General features: G+C 36.7%; 1 protein-coding gene across 1 annotated transcript in view; it reads right to left on the reverse strand.

Moving 5' to 3' along the window:
• The window catches only part of STIM2 (stromal interaction molecule 2), a 178,652-nt gene that overhangs the window by 29,563 nt on the left and 124,024 nt on the right, over nucleotides 1–25,065 (reverse strand). The window contains exon 5 of the mRNA XM_011965342.1: nucleotides 2,310–2,421. Within this exon, the coding sequence (XP_011820732.1) occupies nucleotides 2,310–2,421 (112 nt within the window). The remainder of the gene's footprint in view (nucleotides 1–2,309; nucleotides 2,422–25,065) is intronic.

The following is a 25,065-nucleotide window of genomic DNA, read 5'->3' on the forward strand; positions in this document are numbered from 1 at the left end:
AGGTACTTTCCTATAATGCTTCCCTTACACCTTTAACATGACACTTATCAAACAAAGGCAAGGCCTATGTCTTATCTCTGTATCCCCAAAGCCTAATGTCGTACTTGCCAAAAGTAGAAGCTTGATAAATGTTTGTATAATAGCTGAATGAATGGATGGATGGATGGATGCATGAATTAATAGCAAACTATCAATAGGCTAAGAAAGACAATGAGATGTAGTAAAAAAGAAAATATATAACAAAATTTTATGCAAGATTCAATATGAGTCCAGAGGTAAAAATGATTCCACCTGAGTGGGTGAGGGTATCAGGGAAGGCCACATAGGCCTGAAAGCAATCAGGTGGTATGTGTCGGGTGAAGAGAGCCTTAGTATAATGTTTGGTAGTAACAATTACAGAGTAGAAAACACAGTGAAAGGTTTAAGATCACCACTACAGTCAACATAAAACATAGTTTTGGCTACCTTTAGCAGATGTAAAGGGTTTTAACGTCACAGAAAAGAAACATCATAATGGACTGTTGTAGGCCAACTATCTAGAATACGTAATACATTTTCTTATACATTCTTCTAACTATATCTTATGTCTACAGATACCATACAAAGAGCTCTGGAACTTACATAATAATTGAAATTAATAGATATTGCTCCTTTAAGCTGACTCATCTAATTTCCATGACTACATAACGGAGGCTTAAGAAAGAGTTTATTGTTTTCCTTTCTCCTCCCCTAAAAAAGGTTCCAATGGGCTGACCTGAAAACTGAGCTTTTAATGTTTTTCTATAGTAACATGTTCACTGTTTAAGGAGTTATCTTGACAAGTGTGTGATGTCACAATTTTACCAGAATTGGAAGCATCTCTGATCATCTTTACTTAACCAAAAGAAATGATGTAGCTATAACATTGATTGTCAAAACACAGATTAGCCTATTTTATTTCATATTGTTGTTATATAAAGAAGTTTCTCAAAAGGCAACAAGGAAATTCCTATTGTTCCTCATACCCAGGGCAACATATATAAACTAAAAAACTCTAATTTTATTTTAAGGTTTGACTCTGTTTTAAGAACTTGTTTTAATTAAAAGAACTATATTTTATTTGATTTTTGTCTTCTTTCGAACATCTAGTTGTACTATGAACATGAAAGATATTCAGGAAGTACTTATCAAATTGACTCTAATCCCCATAATTTCATCATTCTAGTCATGTATATAATAAAATCAGAAATATTCATGTTGGTGTTCAGAATACATTTAAGAGAGATTTGAAAACTTTCAACTTGATCCAAAATACAAAACTCAAAGCAACAAAGGATACTTATCTAAATAGGGCACGTAAGGAAGTTGACTAGGAACACAATGTATGTATTTCATTACATATAATGATCAGATTGTAATAACTGATTAGAGTCTTTTTTGATGTAGGAAATCATCCAGGGAAAAATAAAACTTAAGAAGCAATCTTGTAAGGGTAAAAAATTCTGGTAGAATTATTGCAAATTTTGACTTTTAAATCCTTCAAAATTATTAAGTTAATTAAATTAATTAGAAATTATAATTTCTAAATTATATTATTTGGTATTTGCAAATGATACAATTTAGATATAATTTAGAAAATAAAATTTAGAAAACAACTGGATTCAGACATCTAAGGGAAAAACTGGCAACCTAGACTTTGCTATCAAATCTATCTGGGTTTAAATGCTGCCTTGGGCGAAATGTTTAACTTGTCTCTGACTTGGTTTTTTTAACCTGTAAAATAGGAAGGACAATATATAGCTCATTTTAATCATGAGGGTTAAATGAGATAATATAAAGTACTTGTATGTAACATACATTTTTAAATGGCTGCTATTTTTTATTAGTTTCATTTTTAAAATTCAGGTATAACGTATAGACACCATAACTCAATGGTTATTGTCATTTAAAATGTCACAAGAAAGAGATGCACATCAATCCATTCAAGTAGGTGTGTTCACAACAATGAATCAGTATCAAATAAAAAAGTTTTTCTTAGATCGGTCAAAAGTTGACCCTTGATGTTATTTACAAATAATATAGTTGACCCACCATCTGAAACTCAAAATCATGTTCCTTGGAAATAATTTTTTTCAAGAGCCTGATTATTTAGACAAGAAAAATTGATTAAAACTTGAAAATGCATAATTTAGAAAGATTAAAGAATGGATACATTTATATTTCCTTTGTGCCCTCAGTCATGGAAGTAACTTGTAGATTCAGTATGGGAAAAGACATCTAGCATATAACTCTCCCTGAGAGGAAAATACATTTGCATAACAAAGACTCACCTGGGAAGTGTCGTTCCTTTGACATTGTTGTCTCTAAAATTCTTCTCATATTGGGGTAGTTCAACAAACTCTATCAACCACTGAAGAGTGTCTTCAAGGGTCCAATTATGAACTGCAGGAGATAAAAGGGGAATGCGTATTTTAAACACATCTGCTTTCAGAAATACATATTCTATAATTTCAGAGAATATAAAGATGTTAGATTGCATTTTCAATTTAATTAACATTAAGTACTAAAATTGTATCCAGCACTCTATGAGAGAAGAAAGCCTTACAATCAAAAACAGAAGTGATAGATAAAAGCAATTAGGACAAAGATTGGCATAATTAATTCTAAAAAAAACACCTATACAAAGTTTGTAAGGATGAAATAATCTATCATTTCTCTGGTTGTAGAAAAATTACCAGATACATACTTGTTCATTCTTTCATCTAGCCATCCACCCATATAGTATTGTAATACTGAAAACATTCTGAATACCAGATTCCATTCTAAGCACTGGGCATATGGCAGTGAATAAAATGGATAAAGTTCTTGTATGGAAATTAAATTCCTTTGGGTTTGGGGAGGGGCACTTTATGAAAGAAGGAAGAGGAAGGGAAATTTCAGATAGTGATTAACTTAAGAAAAGGAGGAAAGATGTCAGGGTAAGTCTCTCTAAGGAGTTGACATCTGAGACCTAAAAATTGCAAGGAGCCACATTGTGAAGACATGGGTGAAAAATATCCCAAAGAGAGGAAAAGGTTAGTAAGAAGAACCTTCAGATGGAATGAACTAGCAGGGTTTGAGAGACTAGCAGAAAGTCAGAGAGGAGCTAGGTCATGAAAGGCTTTCAAGAACTCTGGATAGTTTTCTAATTTCAATAAAAAGAAGGGGAATAATCTTTTTTTAGAATATTGTTCTTCAAAGTAGAGAATGGATTGTTCAAGGTAAGACTAAAAATGGTCCAGTCTTATCGTGAAATACAGAGAAATAAGAAGATCATTCATTACAAAATTGCCTAGGACAGGAAAGGATTATTGTCTTAGACTATGATGGTAGTAGATAAGATGACAACAAGGAGTCAGATTCAGGATATATTCTGGAGATAATGCTATTAAGATGTGCTGATTAAATGGACAGGGGCTGGTAGCTAAACAAAAGCCAGAAGTACAAAGGGTGCTACCATTAACTGAGATAGAAAAGAATGGGGAGGAAAAGATTGGGGAAACGAGCAGGGGCGGGTGATAGAGATCAAAAGTTGTTTTAAGACATGTTATATTTGAAGTATGCATCTGACATTTAAGTGTAGATAATATAGTAGCAGTCAGACCTGCAAGTCTGGAGCTTAGGAAAAAGTGAGGTTAGGAACAGAAGTATTAGTGGGAAGTCATCAGCATATAGACGATCTTTAGACTAAATGACATCAACCAGAAAGACAGCTATTAATAGATTCTAGAAGACTGGACTTAAATCAAGAATAAAACGATAACTAGCATCTCTTCTCCTGAATATTTATTTTAAATTAAGTCCTTTGTATGCATTTTCTTACATCTTAAAAAAAACTTATGAGGTTCTAACATATTTATCTTTATTTTAGAAGTTAAAAACTAAAAAAACTAATGGAACCAACAAAGTAAGTAGCAGGACTGGATTTGAACTCAGGGACACTGTCCAAAGAACAAGACTTTATACTACTCTGAAAGTAGTAATACTAAAAAACAGTACAGATATAAACAAGCAGTTAAGCACTGGATGCAGCTCAAAGGTTTCTGCTTATGAAGGGTAACGATGAGTTTATGCAAAGGGAAGGATGCAAGTGTGCTTAAAAATGAGAAGTTCTATACTGTCTGCATTTAATTTGAGGGTTTTGGAAAACATGATGCTTATAGACTACAGAAGAGGTCAAAGGAGACTGAAGAAAACGTGAGCAATAAAAGCAGATCTGGGAATCTATCTGTATATAAATAAATCTGAAAAAATCTTTCTGAGAAGCTACATAAAACTATGAATTCACACTTGCAAGCAAAGTTAGGTTTCCATCAATCTGCCTTTTTTATTAAGTGTTCTTTAGAGAAAAAACTTAAATAGACCACAAACAAAAACCAAAAACATTTAAAAACTAGATGTGGTAACTGGTAGTTTTATACTGAAACAAAGCTTTCACTGTTCTCTCCTTCATGTGTTCCTACCATAAAACCTGGACATGGGTCTGAGGCTGCTGTATCCATTTAACCAAATAACAGGATGTCAGCGGAAGGTTCAGGCCCTGGGTGTTTTCCACTGAAGTTAGTGCATTCAAAGTAGACTTTTTACTCTTAAGTTTCTTCCTATTCAAGATGAACTGCATTGAGAAGTGCCCTGTCCTGACTGCCAAGAAACTCATGGTGCAGCTGCACCTCAGACACCCACACAAAATCCCCAGCCAAGAAAACAAGATAAGATTCTCTCTTTCTGTGACCGCTCAACAGTGAAAATTACTGATCTAAACACTTCAGCACATCAAAGTCATCCCTCAATTTCCAGTAAGTCAGTATAGAAAGGAATAAAAATCAAATGAAAAAGAATACATTAAAACTGCCCAAATCTTAGTAATACTCTACTTAGCAAATTAAAAATTGTAGTGTTCTTGACAACGAATCTTTAAAACAAAATTCTAACAGCACAGTTTATTTTGGGGGGAGATTCACTTCTCCTTTTGCTGTGGTTTCCTTGGTGATACTTAGTAAACACCTTCACTTCTCTTCTCATGACTGGGATTTGCATTTTTTATTAGCTTTCTCTGTTCCAAATACTCTAGTTGTCTTTCAATTCTTAGGATAGATCATACTATGTCCTTCTTCACGGCCTCTGTACGTGCTGTTTGCTGAGTATAAGCTCCTTTTCTCTATCCCTCCACCTTTTTGTTTCATTAAACCTTCCTATCTCAGCTAAAACTTTAACTCTTTAAGTGAGCCTTTCTGAACATTACTATATAACCTTTTTTTCTTCCTTTTTTATAGGGACGGGGTCCTGCTGTGTTGCATAGGCTGATCTGAATTCCTCGGCCTCTCAAAGTGCTGAGATTACAGGCATGAGCCACCACACCTGGCCCCTGATTATTAATCCCTTAGTAGATTTTATGCATAGCATTTAAATAACTATAACTACTTATTTGTATGATTATTACTTCAACAACTGCTTTATTTCAATAAAGTATAAGTCTTCTGCTCATCACTTTAACCCCAGCACTTGGTATAAAGGCACTCAGCAAATGATTTGTTGGATGCTGTTGAATGAAGTAGAACATGTTTAATTAATAAGTCTTACGAAAATATATTTTTACATTTTGGTGGTGAGACAAACAGAAACAGGGATTTGTATGTATAAGGAATTGTTTTTCAACATTAAAAATTTCAATAGCTTTTGGGGTACAAGTGATTTTTGGTTACGTAAGAAATTCTTGATGGTAAAAAAGTTACTCGTTTAAGAATTATCTGGTTCCTTATTACCTGCCTCTCACTGGTCTTTTACACACACTGTTGCTAAACAGCACTTCCATCAGAGGGCACGCAGAGAGATACACCATTCCTTTTAAAGGTATCTTTCCCAATCTGCAGAGCTACAGAAATGCCAGTTTCTAAAATGTTAACTTACATTGCTTCTGCTTGAAATTGTGGCCAGTGCTATAGGTCAGTGTCTCAAAGCAATTTTTGGCAGTTATTTCTAAGACTAATGAAAAAAACTCTGGAATGGAAACAGACCCGATTGTACCCCCAGCTGTGCCACTGATTCAGGATAATATCATAGCCACATTATTTAACTACAGCTCAGATTATGTTTTTAAAATTGATATTATACTTATTTTGGGAGTACATATGGTTATTTTGATACACGTATACAATGTGTGATGATCAAATCAGGGTAACTGAGATATCCATCACCAACTTTTCTGTGTTGGAACCACTATAATTATCTTCCAGCTATTTGGAAATACACAATAAATTATTCTTAACTTTAATTTCCCTACTTTACTATCAAATACTAGAACTTACTCCTTCTACCTAACTGTATTTTTGTACCCATTAACCAACTTCTCTTCATTCCCCTCTTCCCTTCCCAGTCTCTAGTAACCACCATTCTACTCTCTACTTCCATAAAATCCACTTTTTTAGCTCCTACATCTGAGTGATAACATGTGATATTTGTCTTTCTGTGCCTGGTTTATTTCACTTAACATAATGATCTTCAGTTCCATGTTGCTGCAAATAACAGGATTTTGTTCTTTTTTATGGCTGAATAATATTCCATTGTTCTTTATCCATCCACCTGATGGATGGATTTTCTTTATCCATCCACCTGATGATGGACACTCAGGTTGATTCCACATCTTGCCTATTGTGAATAGTGCTGCAGTAAACATCAGAGCGTAGGTATCATTTGAAATAACGATTTCCTTTCTTTTAGACATATATTCAGCAGTGAAACTGCTGAATTATATGCTAGTTCTATTTTTAATTTTTTTGAGAAACCTCCATACTATTTCCCATAACAGTTGTACTACTTTACATTCCCACAAACTGCATATAAGAATTTCCCTTTCTCCACTCTTTTGAAAGCATTTGTAATTTTTTGTCTTTTGGTAAAAGCCATTCAAACTGGGGTGTGATGATATCTCATTGTAGTTTGGATTTGCATTTCCCTGATGATTAGTGATGTTGAGTATTTTTTCGTATACCTGTGGGCCACTGGTATGTCTTTACGCCTACTCAGGTCTTTTGCCCATTTTTTACTCAGATTGTTTTTCTGCTATTGAGCTGTTTGAGTTCCTTATATATTCTGGTTATTAATCTCTTGTCAGAAGGATAGTTTGCAAATCTTCTCCCATCCCACAGGTTGTTTCTTCACTTCACTGTTTCCTTTACCATGCAGAAGATTTTTAGCTTGATACAATCCCATTTGTCTGTTTTTGCTTTTGTTGCCCATGCTTTTGAGGTCTTAACCCCAAAAACTTCTTGCACAGACTAATGCCCTGAAGCCTTTCCTCAATGTTTTCTAATATTTTCAGATCTTACATTTAAGTCTTTAATCCATTTTGAGTTGATTTCTGCATATGGTGGAGATTTAGATTCATTCTTCTGCACAGAGATATCCAGTTTTCCTAGCACCATTTATTAAAGAGACCATTCTTTCCTCAAGGTACATTCTGGGTGCCTTTGTTGAAAATGAGTTGGCTGGAAGTGTATGGATTTATTTCTGGGTTCTCTATTCTGTTCCATTGGTACCTGTGTCTGTTTTTATGCCAGTACCATGATGTTTTGGTTATTACAGCTTTGTAATATTATTTGAATTCAGGTAGTGTGATGCCTCCAGCTTTGTTCTTTTTGCTCAAGATTGCTATAGATGTTTGTGGTCTTTTGTGGTTCCATACAAATTTTAGGATTTTTTTTCTATTTCTGTGAAGGATATAATTAGTATTCTGATAGAGATTGTATTAAATCTGTAGATCACTTTAGGTAGTAAAGACATTTTAACAAGATGAATTCCTCCAGTCCATAAGCATATCTTTCCTTTTTTGTGAATCCTCTTCAATTTCTTTAATCAGTGTTTTATACTTTTCTTTGTAGAGATTTTTCACCTCCTTGGTTAAATTCATTTCTAGGTATATTTTTTGGTACCTATTGTAAAGAAGATTCCTTTCTTGATTTCTTTTTCAGAGTGATCTCTGCTAATATATAGAGATGCTACTGACTTTTGTAGGTTGATTTTGTATCCTGCAACTTTACTAAATTCATTTATCAGTTCTATGAGTTTTTTGGTGAAGTCTAGGTTTTTCTAAACATAAGATCATGTCCTCTTCAACCAAAGATAATTTGACTTCTTCCTTTTCAATTTGAATGCATTTATTTCTTTTGCTTAATTATTCTGGCTAGGAGTTCTGGCATTACGCTGAATAAAAGTGGTCAAAGTGGGCATCCTTGTCTTTTCTCAGATCTTAGTGGAAAGGCTTTCCATTTTTCCCCATTCGGCATGAAACACATGGCTTTTGGGCTTGTCATATATGGCCTTTATTGTGTTGAAGTATGCTCCTTATATATCCAATTTGTTGAAGGTTTTTATCATGAAGGGATGCTGAATTTATTAAATGCTTTTTAGCATCTATTAAAAAGATCATATGGCTTTTGACCTTGATTCTACTGATGTGAGGTAGCACATTTATTGATTTGTGTGTTGAATAGTCCTTGCATCTTAACAACTAAAACAATAAAATTGAACTAGATCACTTTTTAAATTCATTTAAACTGGGCCGGGTGTGGCGGCTCATGTCTGTAATCCTAGCACTTTGGGAGACTGGGGCAGGTGGATCACCGGAGGTCAGGAGTTCGAGACCAGCCTGGCCAACATGATGAAACCCTGTCTCTACAATACAAAAATTAGCCAGGCATGGTGGTACATGCCTGTAATCCCTGCTATTCGGGAGGGTGAGGCAGGAGAATCTCTTGAACCCAGGAGACAGAGGCTGCAGTGAGCCAAGACTGTGCTCCAGCCTGGGAGACAGAGTGAGACTCTGTCCCCCACTCCAAAGAATAATTTCATTTAAACTGTTTCTATGATTCCATTATAATAAACAAGCATTGGTATTTATTAACAAAACATTGCTAACTAAAGTGTTAGCCTAGAACAGTAGATTACATAATACTGAGAGGGAAAGAATGGCCCTAAGAACTTTCAGGATAGCCATGAAAACTGCTAACATTTATTAAGTGTTCATTAAATACCAGGAGATTTGCAAACATTATTTCAAATGATCATTGCAATAACCCTTTTAAGTAGATACTTTTATCATCATATTGAATCTAAAAGTTTATGGAAGTGGGGTTCTTAATTAGGTATAAACGATTCGTAAATAGTCAAACCAAGTTTCAGACCAAACCTGTTTCTAGAGTTGTAAAACATTGTGCAGTAACACCGCCTCTTCAAAATAAGATATGTGGTCCTAATAATCAGATTAGGTACCACAGATAGTTTATGGTCTAGTCATACTTGCAGCCATATTTGCAGCTTTCTGTACAATATTCCCCCAGGCCCCACTGCCTCTCCTTCAATGTGGAATGTCTTTCCTTTCTTCTTTCTTTGCCAGGTTTGCTCTTCTTTAAGACTCAGATAAGAAACTCCCTCCTTCATGAAGTTTTCTCTATCCACCCATTTCCAGACTAGAGCTGCTCTTCTTTGTGCTCCTTGATCACCTATACTTATATTTGTCATAGGATTTATCATGTCCCATAATTGTCCATGTTCATCTTATTCTCTGGATGATGAGTTCTTAGAGGGCAGGAACTTGTTGTTTTACCTAACACAGTCATTATTAACACACACAAAAAAGCCACAACCCTTTGGGACTATGGGGCTTTATATTTTACTATACATTTTTACATACATTCTCATTTAACCCCCAACAACTATCTTTGAAAGGTATCTATTATCTCTACATTCTATACAAACAACCTAGGCCAACACAGGCCAAGTGATGACACACATGGTCACACATCTAATAATTGAGAGAGCTAGAACTGAACTCTAACCTTCTGACTCTAAGTCCATTACTAATATAGATGGCTGATTTAGAACAGCTCACTGTTTAAAACTTGAAACATATTTTCTCTCAGAAACAAACCTTTCAAGCATATAGTACTAAAAGTAATAGTAAAACAGTAATGCCAAAGTTAAATGTTATATATGAGCAATCTGCCACAGGCAATTACATGAATGGACTCCTGATTCTCCTAAAAACATCAAGTATACATTGGGGCCTACTAAAGGCCTGGAGGGAGTAACAGAAAAGCTCAACGGAGCTATGTCAGTTCTTCATCATGGAGGTGATTCCTACAAGTTGGAAGAGGGGCTCTAACAGCCTGAAAGACAAGATTTCAAACAGCCAAGAGATTCAGAACTGCAGCTCGGCTCTGGAACAAAGGAGATGGTGGGGGATGGGAGAGTGGGGACCGGATGGTGTGTGGAACCAAAATTCCCGGAGATGAGAGGGTACGGGGAGGTAGAATATGGGGAAGGGCGGGACCATACATTTGTGGATTTCACAGGAACAGAGGGTTCTCCTTTTCATTACTCGTCACCCATGCTGCTATCAAAAGGGCAATTTCTACAACAGAAAATAAGATTACTGATTCTGCACCCAGTTTCCCTTTCTTCTGCCCATCTACTTGCTACTTTCAGTCCCACCACCATGTCACTATTTTGGATCAGCGCTTAAAAAGGGATGAAAACTGTGCTTAAGAGCAGAAAGCTTTTTGACAGCAGTGGGGTCCTAAACACGGGGAGAATGAAGAGATTGTAAGGGGTGAAAAGAGCCACCAATAGAGAAGAGAGGCAACTGGCTATGGCCACCCAGCTGAAGCAGCCTTCCAAAAAAGACACGAGTCATGCATAGGTACATCCCAGTTGTACAACCAGGTTACAAGTGAATGAAGTACTCTAGCTGAAAGCAATCTCTTCCTCCCCTGAATTACTGTAGTGCTTAACTATTTCTACCAAATGACACATCATACGGGCTGCCTTACTTTGTAACTGTTTGCTTATATCTTATGTTCCTACTATATTGCAAGCTACTATAAGACAAGGACTGTAGAAAACACGTCAAGTTGCCATTTAAGTATTAGCTGAATGTACAGCTGACTTTTTGTCTTCCTTAAATAAAAGAACTTGTTTTGTTTTGTTTTTTAATTATCAATTTGCTATCCCATAGTTGTGTGAAAGATAAACAATACTGCCTGCCTGATATCTCACTTTAAAGCAGCATTGGTGAATCCTTGGCTCCAGAACAGAACCAATGAGTCTTATCACATAGTGAAGGTAGCAATTTAAAGTTGTGTGGTTGACAGCGGTATCAGAAGAGAGTTTGTGTGTCTTGCTTTAAGCAAACCTGATATAAACAAATCAGCATAAAAGATAAACTTTAAAAGATTAAAATATATGTATTTACTTGTTCCTTTCATCTGTAAAAGGCAATCTTATAAAACCAATGCACCCAAAGCACTTAGCCATATGCCTGTATTAAGTTACAAGCCTAAAAATACAAAACAGCCTAGTGAAGTACTGCCATTAACTTTTCATTTGTTATATTTAATATAAGTATATACTATCCAAAATATCTTTAAAGATGATCTGTGAAATCACCTAAATACTGTTGGGGGGGGGGACCTAATTTCTAATAATAAAGCATTTTTGTGTATGAGACACGTTAATAATAGTAGTATCAAACATTTTGTGAGCACTTGGCAATTTCCAGTAACTGTGCTACATGCTTTACACGAATCATCTCATAAAACTCAAAAACCCTATGAAGTAGGTATCAGATGTAGTATTATAATCCTTGGTTTATAGATTAGGAAGCTGAAGCTCAGAGTTTAAGCCACTTGCTCAAATTCACACACCAAGTAAGTAGTGGAAACAGGATTTAGAACTACGCCCACTGAGTTCAAAGGCCAACTCTTAACCATCTCCTGCGTTCTGAGGAAACCTCAAACCTCAAGATACAGCTGTATTCACCATCAGCTGTGGCAGACCTTGGATATAACAAACATACTCATTACATGTATTCTGCTCTTCATTTTTTTAATAGCTTTCATACTACTTTTTAAAAACTGCTATGTCCTAAATTAATGATTTTTAAAACATCTGTAATGTCTTTCTTACTGTTAAGAAAGCAACTGGCTTGTTAAGAGTTTTTTTTAATTAAAAAAAAGCAACTGGCATAAAAGTTTCTTTGGGAAAATTAATGTATTTTAGGGAAATCAACTTCTGATATCCTGAGATAAGAGAGGAGAGTTAAAAACAGTACAGACTGTTACAAACAGCATGTGTTACAAACATATACTGCCTTCTCTTAAAGCATGAAAACATCTGTATATGCACCAAATGGTTCGGCAAGGGGGTCAGGGAGAAGACTGACTAAACATTATGAATAAAAGTAACTATATTAAAGTTGGCTATATGAAATGTTTATAGAAGCTAAAAACATATTAGCAGTTTGAAAACTATTTGTGTCATTTGAATATTTACATAAAATACCATATTCTAAAACACAGGTGTACACCAGTATTCACTACTTTTAAACCCAATTTCAATTGAGTTTTACAAGTTACAAAAATCTCAGTTTCTCTTTACACTGATACACATAATTTATCACAGGAAAACTGAATTAACCTAAGGTTCAATATTGTAGGGATTTAAAAATAAGAATTTGTAAACTAATATAAAAGAAATAAAATAATAACTTTTCAAATCTAAAAGTTGAGTAAGTTTCAGGCCTTTCACATTTCACCCTAACTCAGCTGGTTTTACAGACTTCCTGGTGTCACTTCTGAACAAGACTTTAGATGCTCAGCTGCTCAGCACAGTCAAGACAGGCTTATGTTTAGAACAGTGCCAGAATGTGAGCTCCTCATCTGCACAGTGGTCAGCAGGGCATGTCTTTGTAACACGGAATAAATTCCTGCAACATGCTATATTTGGATACCTAAAGCCACACCCTGAACTTGAGTTCAGATATTAGTAATTGCACCATAGAGAAATACACACTTTTGCTCATGAGCTCTTTTTCTTTAATTATGCAATAATTACATGTAATTTTTAGAGACGCTAGGTAGATGCTGGCAAATGTTTGAACATTCATAACTTAAAAATTACCAAGGTGTTTTGTTCCCAACAGTGGTACAGGGGACACTAAGGGAAAGCTTTACTACCTTTTCTATTATAAACTCCAATCTTATTATCAATGAAACTAAGTGTACTATCAATACCTAGTTCAATGAAGATGGTGAGAAATAACAAAGATGTATCTTAAAATTAGAAACTGAAAGCTGGGTGCAAGTGGCTCATGCCTCTAATCCCGGCACTTTGGGAGCCAGAGGCAGGCAGATCACTTGAGGCCAGGAGTTCAAGACCAGCCTGGCCAACACAGCGAAACCCCATCTCTACTAAAACTACAAACAAAATCAGCTGGGTGTGGTGGCACGCACCTGTAATCCCAGCTACTCAGGAGGCTGAAGCAGGAGAACTGCTTGAGCCTGGGAGGCGGAGGTTGTAGTGAGCCGAGATTGCGCTACTGCACTCCAGCCTGGACAACCGAGTGAATGAGACTCCATCTCCAAAAAAATTAAAAAGTTGGAGAAATAATGGGTCCCAAAATCGTATGGCTGTTCTGCAGACAGTGTTTCTTATTCATTCTATAGTCCCAATATGTTATACAATGCCAAAAATACAGCGGGCACTTAACAAACATGGAATGGCAGGTATATAGTAGGAACTCAATTCGTATTTATGGGGTGAGGAAATGGATGACAAAATGATTCTGTTAACCAAGACTGCCAAGGAAAATGTCACTTTCATTGATTCTTTTTAGAATCATTTCTAGATAAAACAAACTTTCCAAAGTGTGACTAGGCTTCATAAAATGAAGAGAGTGCTATTTTCCAAAGTATAACAATAAAGAAACATTTCAATTACAGCTTTTCAATTATAGCTTTACAACTGTTTGTTTTAATTTTCTGCTATCAACACTTTTTTCTCTTAGAATTTGAAAGTTTCTTCAAAAGATTTTCTGTAGGCAACTTGAAATTCCTTCATCCAGCAAATATTTACTGACTGCATAGTAATTACTTCAGGCACTGGATTAAATAAATACAACATCAGAGTCAAGGAATTATTACGAAGACTACCAGAAAGCATGATGTAATAAAACGCATTAACTTTTAGAGGGAGTTCAACAAAAAATGAATACAAAAGCCTAGTTAATAAATACCTTCTTTATTATATCAAAGGCCTGCTAAAAAATTGAGCTTTCACTGCTAGTTGCCAAAAAACTTCCAGGTAAGAAGATACACTACATTCAAAACTTGTAAACCTTGGTTTCTTCAATAATAGAAAAATTCACCATTTCCAATGGTAGAACTATTTTCAAGGCAATTTTACTCAGAAATTTGTTTGATCTTCAATTACATATGATTTTTCCTAGTGCATTTAGCATTTAAAAATCTAGTAATTCACAAATATTACTAGCTACATTTACCTAGTATATAACATTTTCTAACTTGGGCTTCAGCTGGTATACATAGTAGTGGTTTAACTAATATTATCAGTGGCAAAAATAACCTTTAGGAAAAGTTTAATTGCAGCACTGACACAACGGTTAAAGGATTAAATTACTACATAGTCTCCCCATTCATAGGGGACCTTTGTCAACAGCCAGAGAATTACATGAGAAAGGCAAAATGTGAATAATGTGCTTCAGTAATCAAGATAAACTCATAAAGACTGACTCATTTACACCAAGTTGCTGGATAGTGTACATTCAGATTTTTCTTCCAAGTTTTTTTTTTCAATTTTCAAATCCATTTCAGTGTCTTTCAATTGCCCAGAAGTAATCTGGTCCTACATGGGGATGAGATAGGCTACCAGTAGCCAGTGTCTCTATAATGCGGACAACACGGTGGCAGCCTTGTGAAGGCCAAGGCCGACATAAGGCAGGCTCCGGAAAGAGGTAGCAGCCCACGGGGTTGGGACCCTGGCTTTGTACAGAGGGACTGAGCAACTAAGTAAACATATTAAGATAAGAGACTCAAGTTTTCACTGTCAGTGAAGGGAAGTACAAATAGAAAAAGGAGTTAAGCTAGAATTAACCCAAAGTGTAGGACTGAAATTGGAGTTTATCACGTATCAGAGTGAATTCATGATTTTCAGCATAAAAAAAGAAATATAAGGTGTGTGCATGTTTCTTAACTCTGTCCACTGAGGTCTGGGAGCAACAATATCTCAGCAGCAACAAACATACCTAGTGCCCAAATATTAGTTTCTAAATAGCACTTCAGCTAGAAATAACCAGGGTTCCTTGGAGAAATGGCTGTTTCCAGGATTGAGGTTAAGAAGTAACACAATGAGCCTGGAATACCTTTTTGTGCCTAAAAGTAGGGAAGAGCTAAAAAAAAATGATGGATATAGAAGGATATATAAAAGAATAAAGGATATCCTTTACTTTTATAAAAGGATATAGGAGGATATAGAAGCCAGTTAAAAAATGTTATTTAAAAGAGTATAGAAGCCAGTTAGAAAGGATATAAAAAGATACAGAATCCAGTTAGTAAGGCCTCCCATTAACTAAATTTCGGACAATTTGAGCATCAAAATCATAATAGTAACAAACCCAAAAATGACTGAATAAAATAGGACATAAATGAATAAATGCAGAAGATCAATCTTCAAAGCATTCATAAGTTTTTGAGAATCAGTCTTTCTCCAATTCCTAGTTTCAAAATATGTCCTTGTTATCTCCCACCATCTTCACGGACAAGATGTTGATATACACTCTGTTTAAATCTCTTCCTTATAGTAGAATGTCAACTAATAAATAGAAGGAATGATGGAATTTGAAAAGTTACCATTTAACAACCATGTGAGTAATAATTAAGTCAGGCAAAAAAATATTTATAGATGCTAGAACTAAAAAGTGAAATAAGGAATGTGATTTTAAATAGTCTTCGAGTATCTCTCCACCAAAAAAAACCAAAGTATTAATTACACATTTGTTGGGCGTGGGGGAAATACCTTTATAGTAACACAGCACACACTATCTTCATCAAATGACAAAGATAACACCATTGGTAATAAGGTAAATGATACCAAGTGGCACCCAAAATGATAAAATAAAAAGAATCACTACTGTGACAGTCCAGCCCAAAATGCATAACCTGGGTCTAACAATGTAAAAATACCAAACAAACCCTAATTTAGTTATTTACTACAAAAGTGATGTTTTTGAAGATTACTGGCCAACGTCGTGACAGTCCAGGCAGTATTATGAAATTTTTCCATACTGAAGACAACTAGAGAGACAGGAAAACTGGGTACAATGCATCATCCTGCATCTTTTGGCTATAAAAGGCCATTATTACGGCAAATGGTGGCACTGGAAGGGGAGGGGAGGGTATCTAGACACAGTGTATATGGGAATTCTTTGCTCTGGTCCTGCAACTTTTCTCTAAATCTGAAATTACTTTCAATTAAGAAATTAAAATTTTAAAAAGAAATCTTTCAGTTCTTCTTCAACTATGCAGGTAGAGAATTCTACTAATTGCTAGCTTCTCCATTACTTTGTAGCTTGTGATTTTCTCCAAGAAAGTACGGTAGCCTTTTAACAACACTAATAACAGCAAACGTTAGGCTTTGTTAGCTATCAAATACTGTTCTAAACTCTATATACTTGTTGACTCATTTAATCCTCAACACAACCCTCTAAGGTTGGGGGTGGGGTGGGGGCGGGGTACTTATTAGCGAGATTTCACAAATAGAGAAAGTTAGGGACACAGAGATCAAGTTATTTGTCCAATGTCACAAATCTAGTAAGTGTTATCTAGAGACTTGAATACAGGCAGTCAAGCTCTGTGTTCTTACTCAATTCTGGATTTTGTCTATCTGGGAAAGAATAGCTGTAACTTGGGGTTTCTTATTAGTATTTGAGAGGCCTCAGAATCCCTAAGTTTACTTGTTGCTGGATATTCATTTAGTTCAAACATCTTTTCGTGCCAGAAAGTAAGGAAGGGCTCCTTATCCACAATATTAGAAGTAAAGCTTCTAATATGTAATCTCGTAAACCCACAATATTGAAAAAGCTTCTAATATGGATTTAAGATGTTTATCTAGCAAAAAAATTAATAAAGCATTATAAAAATATTTATGATACCTTTTGAAAACTAGCCTTTAAAGGAAACCTGATTTTTTTTCTTGACTCTGTTTGCATGTGGAAATAATCTGAAATTTTAGTAGTCTTTTTAGAAACACAGAGATTACATTAGTTTAAATTACTAAAACACTTAAACTTTTCCATTTCTCAACTTTTATGGGCTAGAATTTCTAACAATCTTCCCTCAACCTGTTTCAGATTATTTTTCTTTTTCTAATTGCCTATTCAATAATTCCCATTTATATTCCTTGGTAATTCTTTGTTCTATGGCAACTGACTTATTTCCCAGATCCAGAGGCACGATCTGGTTTTCACTTTTTTTTTTCCCCCCCCAAGCTCCCAGCTATGCTAATGAGGAAGAAAGTATTCTACTTACTCTGGCCTAACAGTGTTGGAGACAAACCAACAAGTTATTAACAAATAATTAAATTCAGAGTCCTTTTGAAAGTATAAACTGCCCTTTCTTATATCTGATGTTATTATGCAAACAAAATCTTTATTATCTAGGAAGTAATGATTATTTGTTTTAATGGAAGTGATGACAAACTATAAACGATCTCTAAATCCTGCCTGAACAATTTACTTGCAAAATAAGCAAAATAAGCAAATTCTTATATTCTATAAGACAAATATAAGACCTATTTGTAATTTATACATGCCTTTAGTCTACACTAAATACTGTACCCATTTGGCATTTTAGATAATTATGATCCTCGCATTCTATTAATTTAAAGAAAAGTGGGGCTGGGTCCAGTGGCTTACGCCTGTAATCCTGGAACTTTGGGAGGCCAAGATGGGAGGATTACTTGAGGCCAAGAGTTCGAGACCAGTCTGGTCAACACAGCGAGACCCCTATCTCTATAAAAATAAAAATAAAAAAGAAAGATAGAAAATGTTCATAATAACATCAAATGAATTTTCAAAAACATACTACCCAAATCTTTCATTAACAAATACAGAAAATGAAGACAGCACAATAAACTTTAAAACTACCATTTCTTACAGCAAGTGAAGTCATATAAAAGTATTGCTTTTCCCATATTTGAAAACAGCAAACTATACTTAAAATTTAACAAAACTCTTTGTAATTCCATAAAGACATGCCCTCCTAGATAATTATCTGGATGCCTTTATATGTTTTAATTATACTTGCTTTAAATGAGTATATTTAAATATACTCACTTAAATATACTCTCTAAATTTTATAGTTGTTCCTTTTCCTCTTGAAAAGGCCTCATTTGGCAAAAATTCACCAGAAACTCAAACGACAAGAGCTCTAGTACAGTATGAAGACATGGCACTGCAAAAACCTTCCACGTTCTTAAGCTTTATTGTAAAGTATAATAGTAGTTGGTATTCTTAGATATTACTAAAGTGTGACAAATACTATTTCTCTTTTGAGGGTGGTTAGGTCATGAAGAATCATCTACTCCTCAAATTTACCAGTATTCAGAAAGCATCTCTTTCTCAAGATTTCCAAACTAACTCAGCACAGACAGTGCCTACTTTTTGCTGCCTCAAATTCACTTTTCTCCTCCTCCAATGGATGCTTTTAAAAATACCTATGTTTCATCTTTAACAATACAGACATGTTTGGAGATTCTAGGTAAACTCACCTAGGGTTTCAAAGTAAAAAGTACCAGGCAATAGTACAAATCTGTAATAGCCAGGAAGATTTTGGAAGTTTCCAGTGGTGAGAGTTATAGTAGCTCATTTCATTAAAATACCAAAATGGGATTTAATAAAATGTCTCTATTTAGGAAATGATCCACTCAATTACCACAAAATTCAGAGTGGGACCAAAAGAGGCCTTTGAGAAAATCCATTTATAGTCCAAAAGTTTTGAACTGCAAGTTTCAGGAAGTTAGAGCTGTTCTGAAAGAGTAGCTATATTTTATATCACATGACCCATGCTGCCAGATACCACCCAACCCTGCATCCTTTCAAAGTTTTCTTCTACCTGCTCTTCTCAAAGACTAGTGATTCTTAGTCATCAACCTGTAATGGCTGGCTGGCTGCTAGGTTACTCCTTCTCTCTCTTCCTTCTTTGGAGACAAGACTCCTAATCACCTGGGGTAGGCAGATGGGGAAAGAAGTAATCACAGGATCCCATTCTGGAGGTCACAGCAACAGATCTAGATTTGGCCACATGACCTAAGCCAGTTACTTTCTGGCATTTCTCTAACTAGAACAGGCAGGGAAGACTCCTAGTTCTCTTTGGCCATGATCCTAGGAAAACATAAGCCTACAACTGCCACCAGCCACAGAACTAGCCTCTAGGAAACACAAGAGGAGAAAACAACATCAAAATCCAGAAAGAAACAGAGAAAGAGAGGACCTGGGCCAGGGTGGATTAAGCCCCTGACTATACACCAGCACTCTCCTATTAAATGAGGATAGTTTTTAAAGTAAGATAGTTTGATCTTCTCCTGTATCAATTATTTCTTAATTGGGTCATTCCATATATCTACACACACACACACACACACACACGCGGAATGTGTGTGTATATATATATGATTTAAATATATATATGTATATGTATTTATGATGAAAATCTCCCATCATTTAAAAAATTAAAAAAAAAATCATTCCCATCATCTCCCTTCATGTATCAGAGTTCCATTTCTTGACTCTTCTTTTTTAAAGTCAACAATATTTACTGTCTTTACTTCCTGTTTAATCCATTCCAATTAGACTTTTACTTCTACCTCTACAGTGAAGTGAAGATCAATAAACTTAACTTCGACTTTGCCAATCCAATTGTGAAGTCTCTGTTGTCATCTTATTCAGATTTCTGGAACATGTGACATTGCTTTTTCTTAAAATGCTTTCTCCACTAAGCATCTAGGTCCCCACATTCTCCTGGCTCTCCTATCTCACCGGCCATTTCTTCCCAGCCTTCTCTCCAGGGTCCTCCTCTACTTCTTGACCTCACAGCACTCGGTCCTTCACTCTTTGCATCATGATCTCAACCAGTATTTTTCAATGTTTTCCCCCATTATTAACAACCTCCCCATGAGCCTGTTCAGATTTCTGGTTTTTTTCCTAATTACTCCTATTCCCAAGAAATTTCAATACCAAACAAAACCTAGGACTCAACTTTTATTCCTGTCCCTGGCCCCCACTAGCATCCTGAGTTCAATTCCACAGCAAATCCTGCCAGCTATTTCTTCAAAATATATCATGAATCAGACTTCCTAGCCATTTCCTTCTCGCCAGATTACCATCACCTCTCACCAGTTCACGTGGGGCCTCAACAGGTCTCTACTTCTACTCCTGACCCCTTCTCCTCAAGAGTCTAATATTCACACAGCAATTACAATAATATTTTGAAAAATAAATCACATCACTACTTTGCTCAAAACTCCTAAATGGAGTTATACTTGCAATATACTTACATAACCCATATAATAAATCTCATATTCCTTCTTGGCCATACCAGGTCCTATGAGATTTGGCCCTGTCTCCCTGATCAATTTAATTTGTCTCCCACCACTCTCCCCATTCCTTACTACTTTATAGCTACATGAGCCTTCCAACAGTTTCCTAAACACTTTAAGGTTGTGCCAGTCATAAGCCTTGGCCTGGCTGGTCGCTAAACCTGGAATATACTTCATCCAGATTGTCTCCTGGCTCACCCTCTAGCGCCACTCAGATCTATAACCAAAAACTTCTTCTTGGGGGACTTCTTCCTTGACCACATTCTCTAACTAGTCCTTGTTCCATCTGCTCACTAACTATACTGTTACCCTGCTTTATTTTTTCACATAAATAACCCGTTCCAGCAGTTGTGTGAGTATATTTAGCTACACACACACATACATGCAAACTTGTTCACTGTCTGCTAAAAGAGTATTAACTCTGTAAGGGCAGAATATCTATTTTGTTCAATGCTCTATACCCAAAGCCTAGAATAATGCCTGTCCTGTCTCACAGGAAAAATAATTTTTTTTGGGGCGGGGACAGAGTCTCACTCTGTCACCCAGGCTGGAGTGCAGTATTATGATCTTGGCTCACTGCAACCTATGCAGCCCAGGTTCAAGCAATCCTCATGCCTCAGTATCCTGAGTAGCTGGAATTACAAGTACGCACCACACCCGGCTAATTTTTGTATTTTTAGTAGAGACAGGGTATCATGATGGCCAAGCTGGTCTCAAACTCCTCACCTCAAGTGATCTGCCTGCCTAGACCTCCCAAAGTGCTGGGATTACCGTATAAATTTTTGATTACACATAAATAAAGCAGGTAAGTCTGATTTTTGTAACTTACAATCAATCAAATCATTGGTGATCAAGCATCTTTACAATGAACTTCTCATTACCTGAGGTAATTTGAGTCTCCATCTCTTGTCACTAAAAGAAAAAAAAAAAGACTCCCAAGATGGCCGAATAGGAACAGCTCCGGTCTGCAGCTCCAGCGTGATCAAGGCAGAAGATGGGTGATTTCTGTATTTCCAACAGGTACCTGGTTCATCTCGTTGGGACTGTTTGGACAGTGAGTGCAGCCCACAGTGGGTGAGCTGAAGCAGGGCAGGGCATCACCTCACCCGGGAAGCACAAGGGGTCAGGGGATTTCCCTTACCTAGCCAAGGGAAGCCATGACAGATTACCTAGAAAAACAGGACACTCTGCCCAAATACTGCACTTTCCCCAAGGTCTTAGCAACCGGCAGACAAGGAGATTCTCTCCTGTGCCTGGTTCAGTGGGTCCCACGCCCATGAAGCCTTGCTCACTGCTAGTATGGCAGTCTGAGATAGAACTGCCAGGTGGCAGCCTGGCTTTGGGAGGGGCGTCTGCCATTGCTGAGGTTTGAGTAGGTAAACAAAGCAGCTGGGAAGCTGGAACTGGGTGGAGCCCACTGCAGCTCAACAAGGCCTACTGCCTCTAGACTCCACCTCTGTGGGCAGGGCATAGCTGAACAAAAGGCAGTAGTCAACTTCTGCAGACTTAAACATCATTGTCTGACAGCTCTGAAGAGAGCAGTGGTTCTCCCAGCACAGCGTCTGGGCTCTGAGAATGGATAGACTGCCTGCTCAAGTGGGTCCCTGACCCCCGTGTAGCCTAACTGGGAGACACCTCCCAGTAGGGGCCAACAGACACCTCATATAGGCGGCTGCCCCTCTGGGACAAAGCTTCCAGAGGAAGTATCATGCAGCAATATTTGCTGTTCTGCAGCCTCCGCTGGTGATGCCCAGGCAAACAGGGTCTGGAGTGGAGCTCCAGCATACTCCAACAGACCTGCAGCAGAGGGACCTGACTGTTGGAAGGAAAACTAACAAACAGAAAGGAATAGCATCAACATCAACAAAAAGGACATCCACACCAAAACCCCATCTGTAGGTCACCAACATCAAAGACCAAGGGTAGCTAAAACCACAAAGATGGGGAGAAACCAGAGCAGAAAAGCTGAAAATTCTGAAAATCAGAGCACCTCTTTTCCTCCAAAGGATCGCAGCTCCTCGCCAGCAAGGGAACAAAGCTGGAGGGAGAATGACTTTGATGAGTTGACAGAAGTAGGCTTCAGAAGTTTGGTAATAACAAACTTCTCCGAGCTAACGGAGGATGTTCAAACCTATCGCAAGGAAGCTAAAAACCATGAAAAAAGATTAGATGAATGGCTAACTAGAACAAACAGTGTAGAGAAGACCTTAATTGACCTGATAGAGCTGAAAACCATGGCACAAGAACTTCATGATGCATGCACAAGCTTCAATGGCCAATTTGATCAAGTGGAAGAAAGGGTATCAGTGAATGAAGATCAAATTAATGAAATAAAGTGAGAAGACAAGGTTAGAGAAAAAAGAGTAAAAATAAACGAACAAAGCCTCCAAGAAATATGGGATTGTGAAAAGACCAAACAAAGTCTTTTCACAAAATACCTGAAAGTGATGGGGACAATGGAACTAAGCTGGAAAACACTCTCAGGATATTATCCTGGAGAACTTCTGCAACCTAGCAAGGCAGGCCAACATTCAAATTCAGGAAACACAGAGAACACCACAAAGATACTCCTCGAAAAGAGCAACACCAAGACACATAATTGTCAGATTCACCAAGTCTGAAATGAAGGAAAAAATGTTAAGGGCAGCCAGAGAGAAAGGTGGGGTTACCCACAAAGGGAAGTCCATCAGACTAACAGGGGATCTCTCGGCAGAAACCCTATAAGCCACAAGAGAGTGGAGGTCAATATTCAACATTCCTAAAGAACTTTGAACCCAGAATTTCATATCCAGCCAAACTAAGCTTCATAAGTAAAGGAGAAATTAACTTCTTTACAGACAAGCAAATGCTGAGATTCTGTCACCACCAAGCCTGCCTTATAAGAGCTCCTGAAGGAAGCACTAAACATGGAAAGAAACAACTGGTACCAGCAACTGCAAAAACATGCCAACTTGTAAAGACCATCAATGCTAGGAAGAAACTGCGTTAATTAACAGGCAAAATAACCAGCTAACATCATAATGAAAGGACCAAATTCACACATAACAATATTAGCCTTAAATGTAAATGGGCTAAATGCCCCAATTAAAAGACACAGACTGGCAAATTGCATAAAGAGTCAAGACCCATCAGTGTGCTGTATTCAGGAGACCCACCTCACATGCAAAGACACACATAGGCTCAAAATAAAGAGATGGAGGAACATCTACCAAGCAAATGGAAAGCAAAAAAAAAGCGGGTGTTGCAATCCTAGTCTCTGATAAAACAAACTTTAAACCAAGAAAAATCAAAAGAAACAAAGAAGGTCATTACATAATGGTAAAGGGATCAATTCAACAAGAAGAGCTAACTATCCTAAATATATATATGCACCCAATACAGGAGCACCCAGATTCAAAAAGCAAGTTCTTAGAGACCTACAAAGAGACTTAGACTCCCACACAATAATAATGGGAGACTTTAACACCCTACTGTCAATATTAGACAGATCAACGAGACAGAAGGTTAACAAGGATATCCAGGACTTGAACTCAGCGCTGCACCAAGCAGACCTACTGACATCTACAGAACTCTCCACCCCAAATCAACAGAATATACATTCTTCTCAGTATCGCATTGCAGTTATTCTAAAATTGACCACATAATTGGAAGTAAAGCACACCTCAGCAAAAGTAAAAGAACAGAAATCACGACAAACTGTCTCTCAGACCACAGTGCAATCAAATTAGAACTCAGGATTAAGAAACTCACTTAAAACCGCACAACTACATGGAAACTGAACAACTTGCTCCTACTGGGTAAATAACGAAATGAAGGCAAAAATAAAGATGTTCTTCAAAACCAATGAGAACAAAGACACAACGTACCAGAATCTCTGGGACACATTTGAAGGAGTGTATAGAGGGAAATTTATAGCACGAAATGCCCACAAGAGACAGCTGGAAAGATCTAAAATCGACACCCTAACATCACAATTAAAAGAACTAGAGAAGCAAAAGCAAACAAATTCAAAAGCTAGGAGAAGGCAAGAAATAACTAAGATCAGAGCAGAACCGAAAGAGATAGAGACACAAAAAAACCCTTCAAAAAAATCAATGAATCCAGGAGCTGGTTTTTTGAAATGATCAACAAAATTGATAGACCTCTAGCAAGATTAATAAAGACCAAGAGAGAAGAATCAAATAGACACAACAAAAAATGATAAAGAGGATATCACCACTGATCCCACAGAAATACAAACTGCCATCAGAGAATACTATAAACACCCCTATGCAAATAAACTAGAAAATCTAGAAGAAATGGATAAATTCCTGGACACATACACTCTCCCAAGACTAACCCAGGAAGAAGTTGAATCTCTGAATAGAACCATAACAGGTTCTGAAATTTAGGTAACAATTAATAGCCTGCCAACCAAAAAAAAGTCCAGGACCAGATGGATTCACAGCCAAATTCTACCAGAGGTACAAAGAGGAGCTGGTACCATTCCTTCTGAAACTATTCCAATCAGTAGAAAAAGAGGGACCCCTCCCTAACTCATTTTATTAATGAGGCCAGCATCATCCTGATACCAAAGCCTGGCAGAGACACAACAAAAAAAGA

The sequence above is a fragment of the Mandrillus leucophaeus genome, unplaced genomic scaffold (genome assembly GCF_000951045.1).
Source record: "Mandrillus leucophaeus isolate KB7577 unplaced genomic scaffold, Mleu.le_1.0 Scaffold720, whole genome shotgun sequence".
Classification (NCBI taxonomy): domain Eukaryota; kingdom Metazoa; phylum Chordata; class Mammalia; order Primates; family Cercopithecidae; genus Mandrillus; species Mandrillus leucophaeus.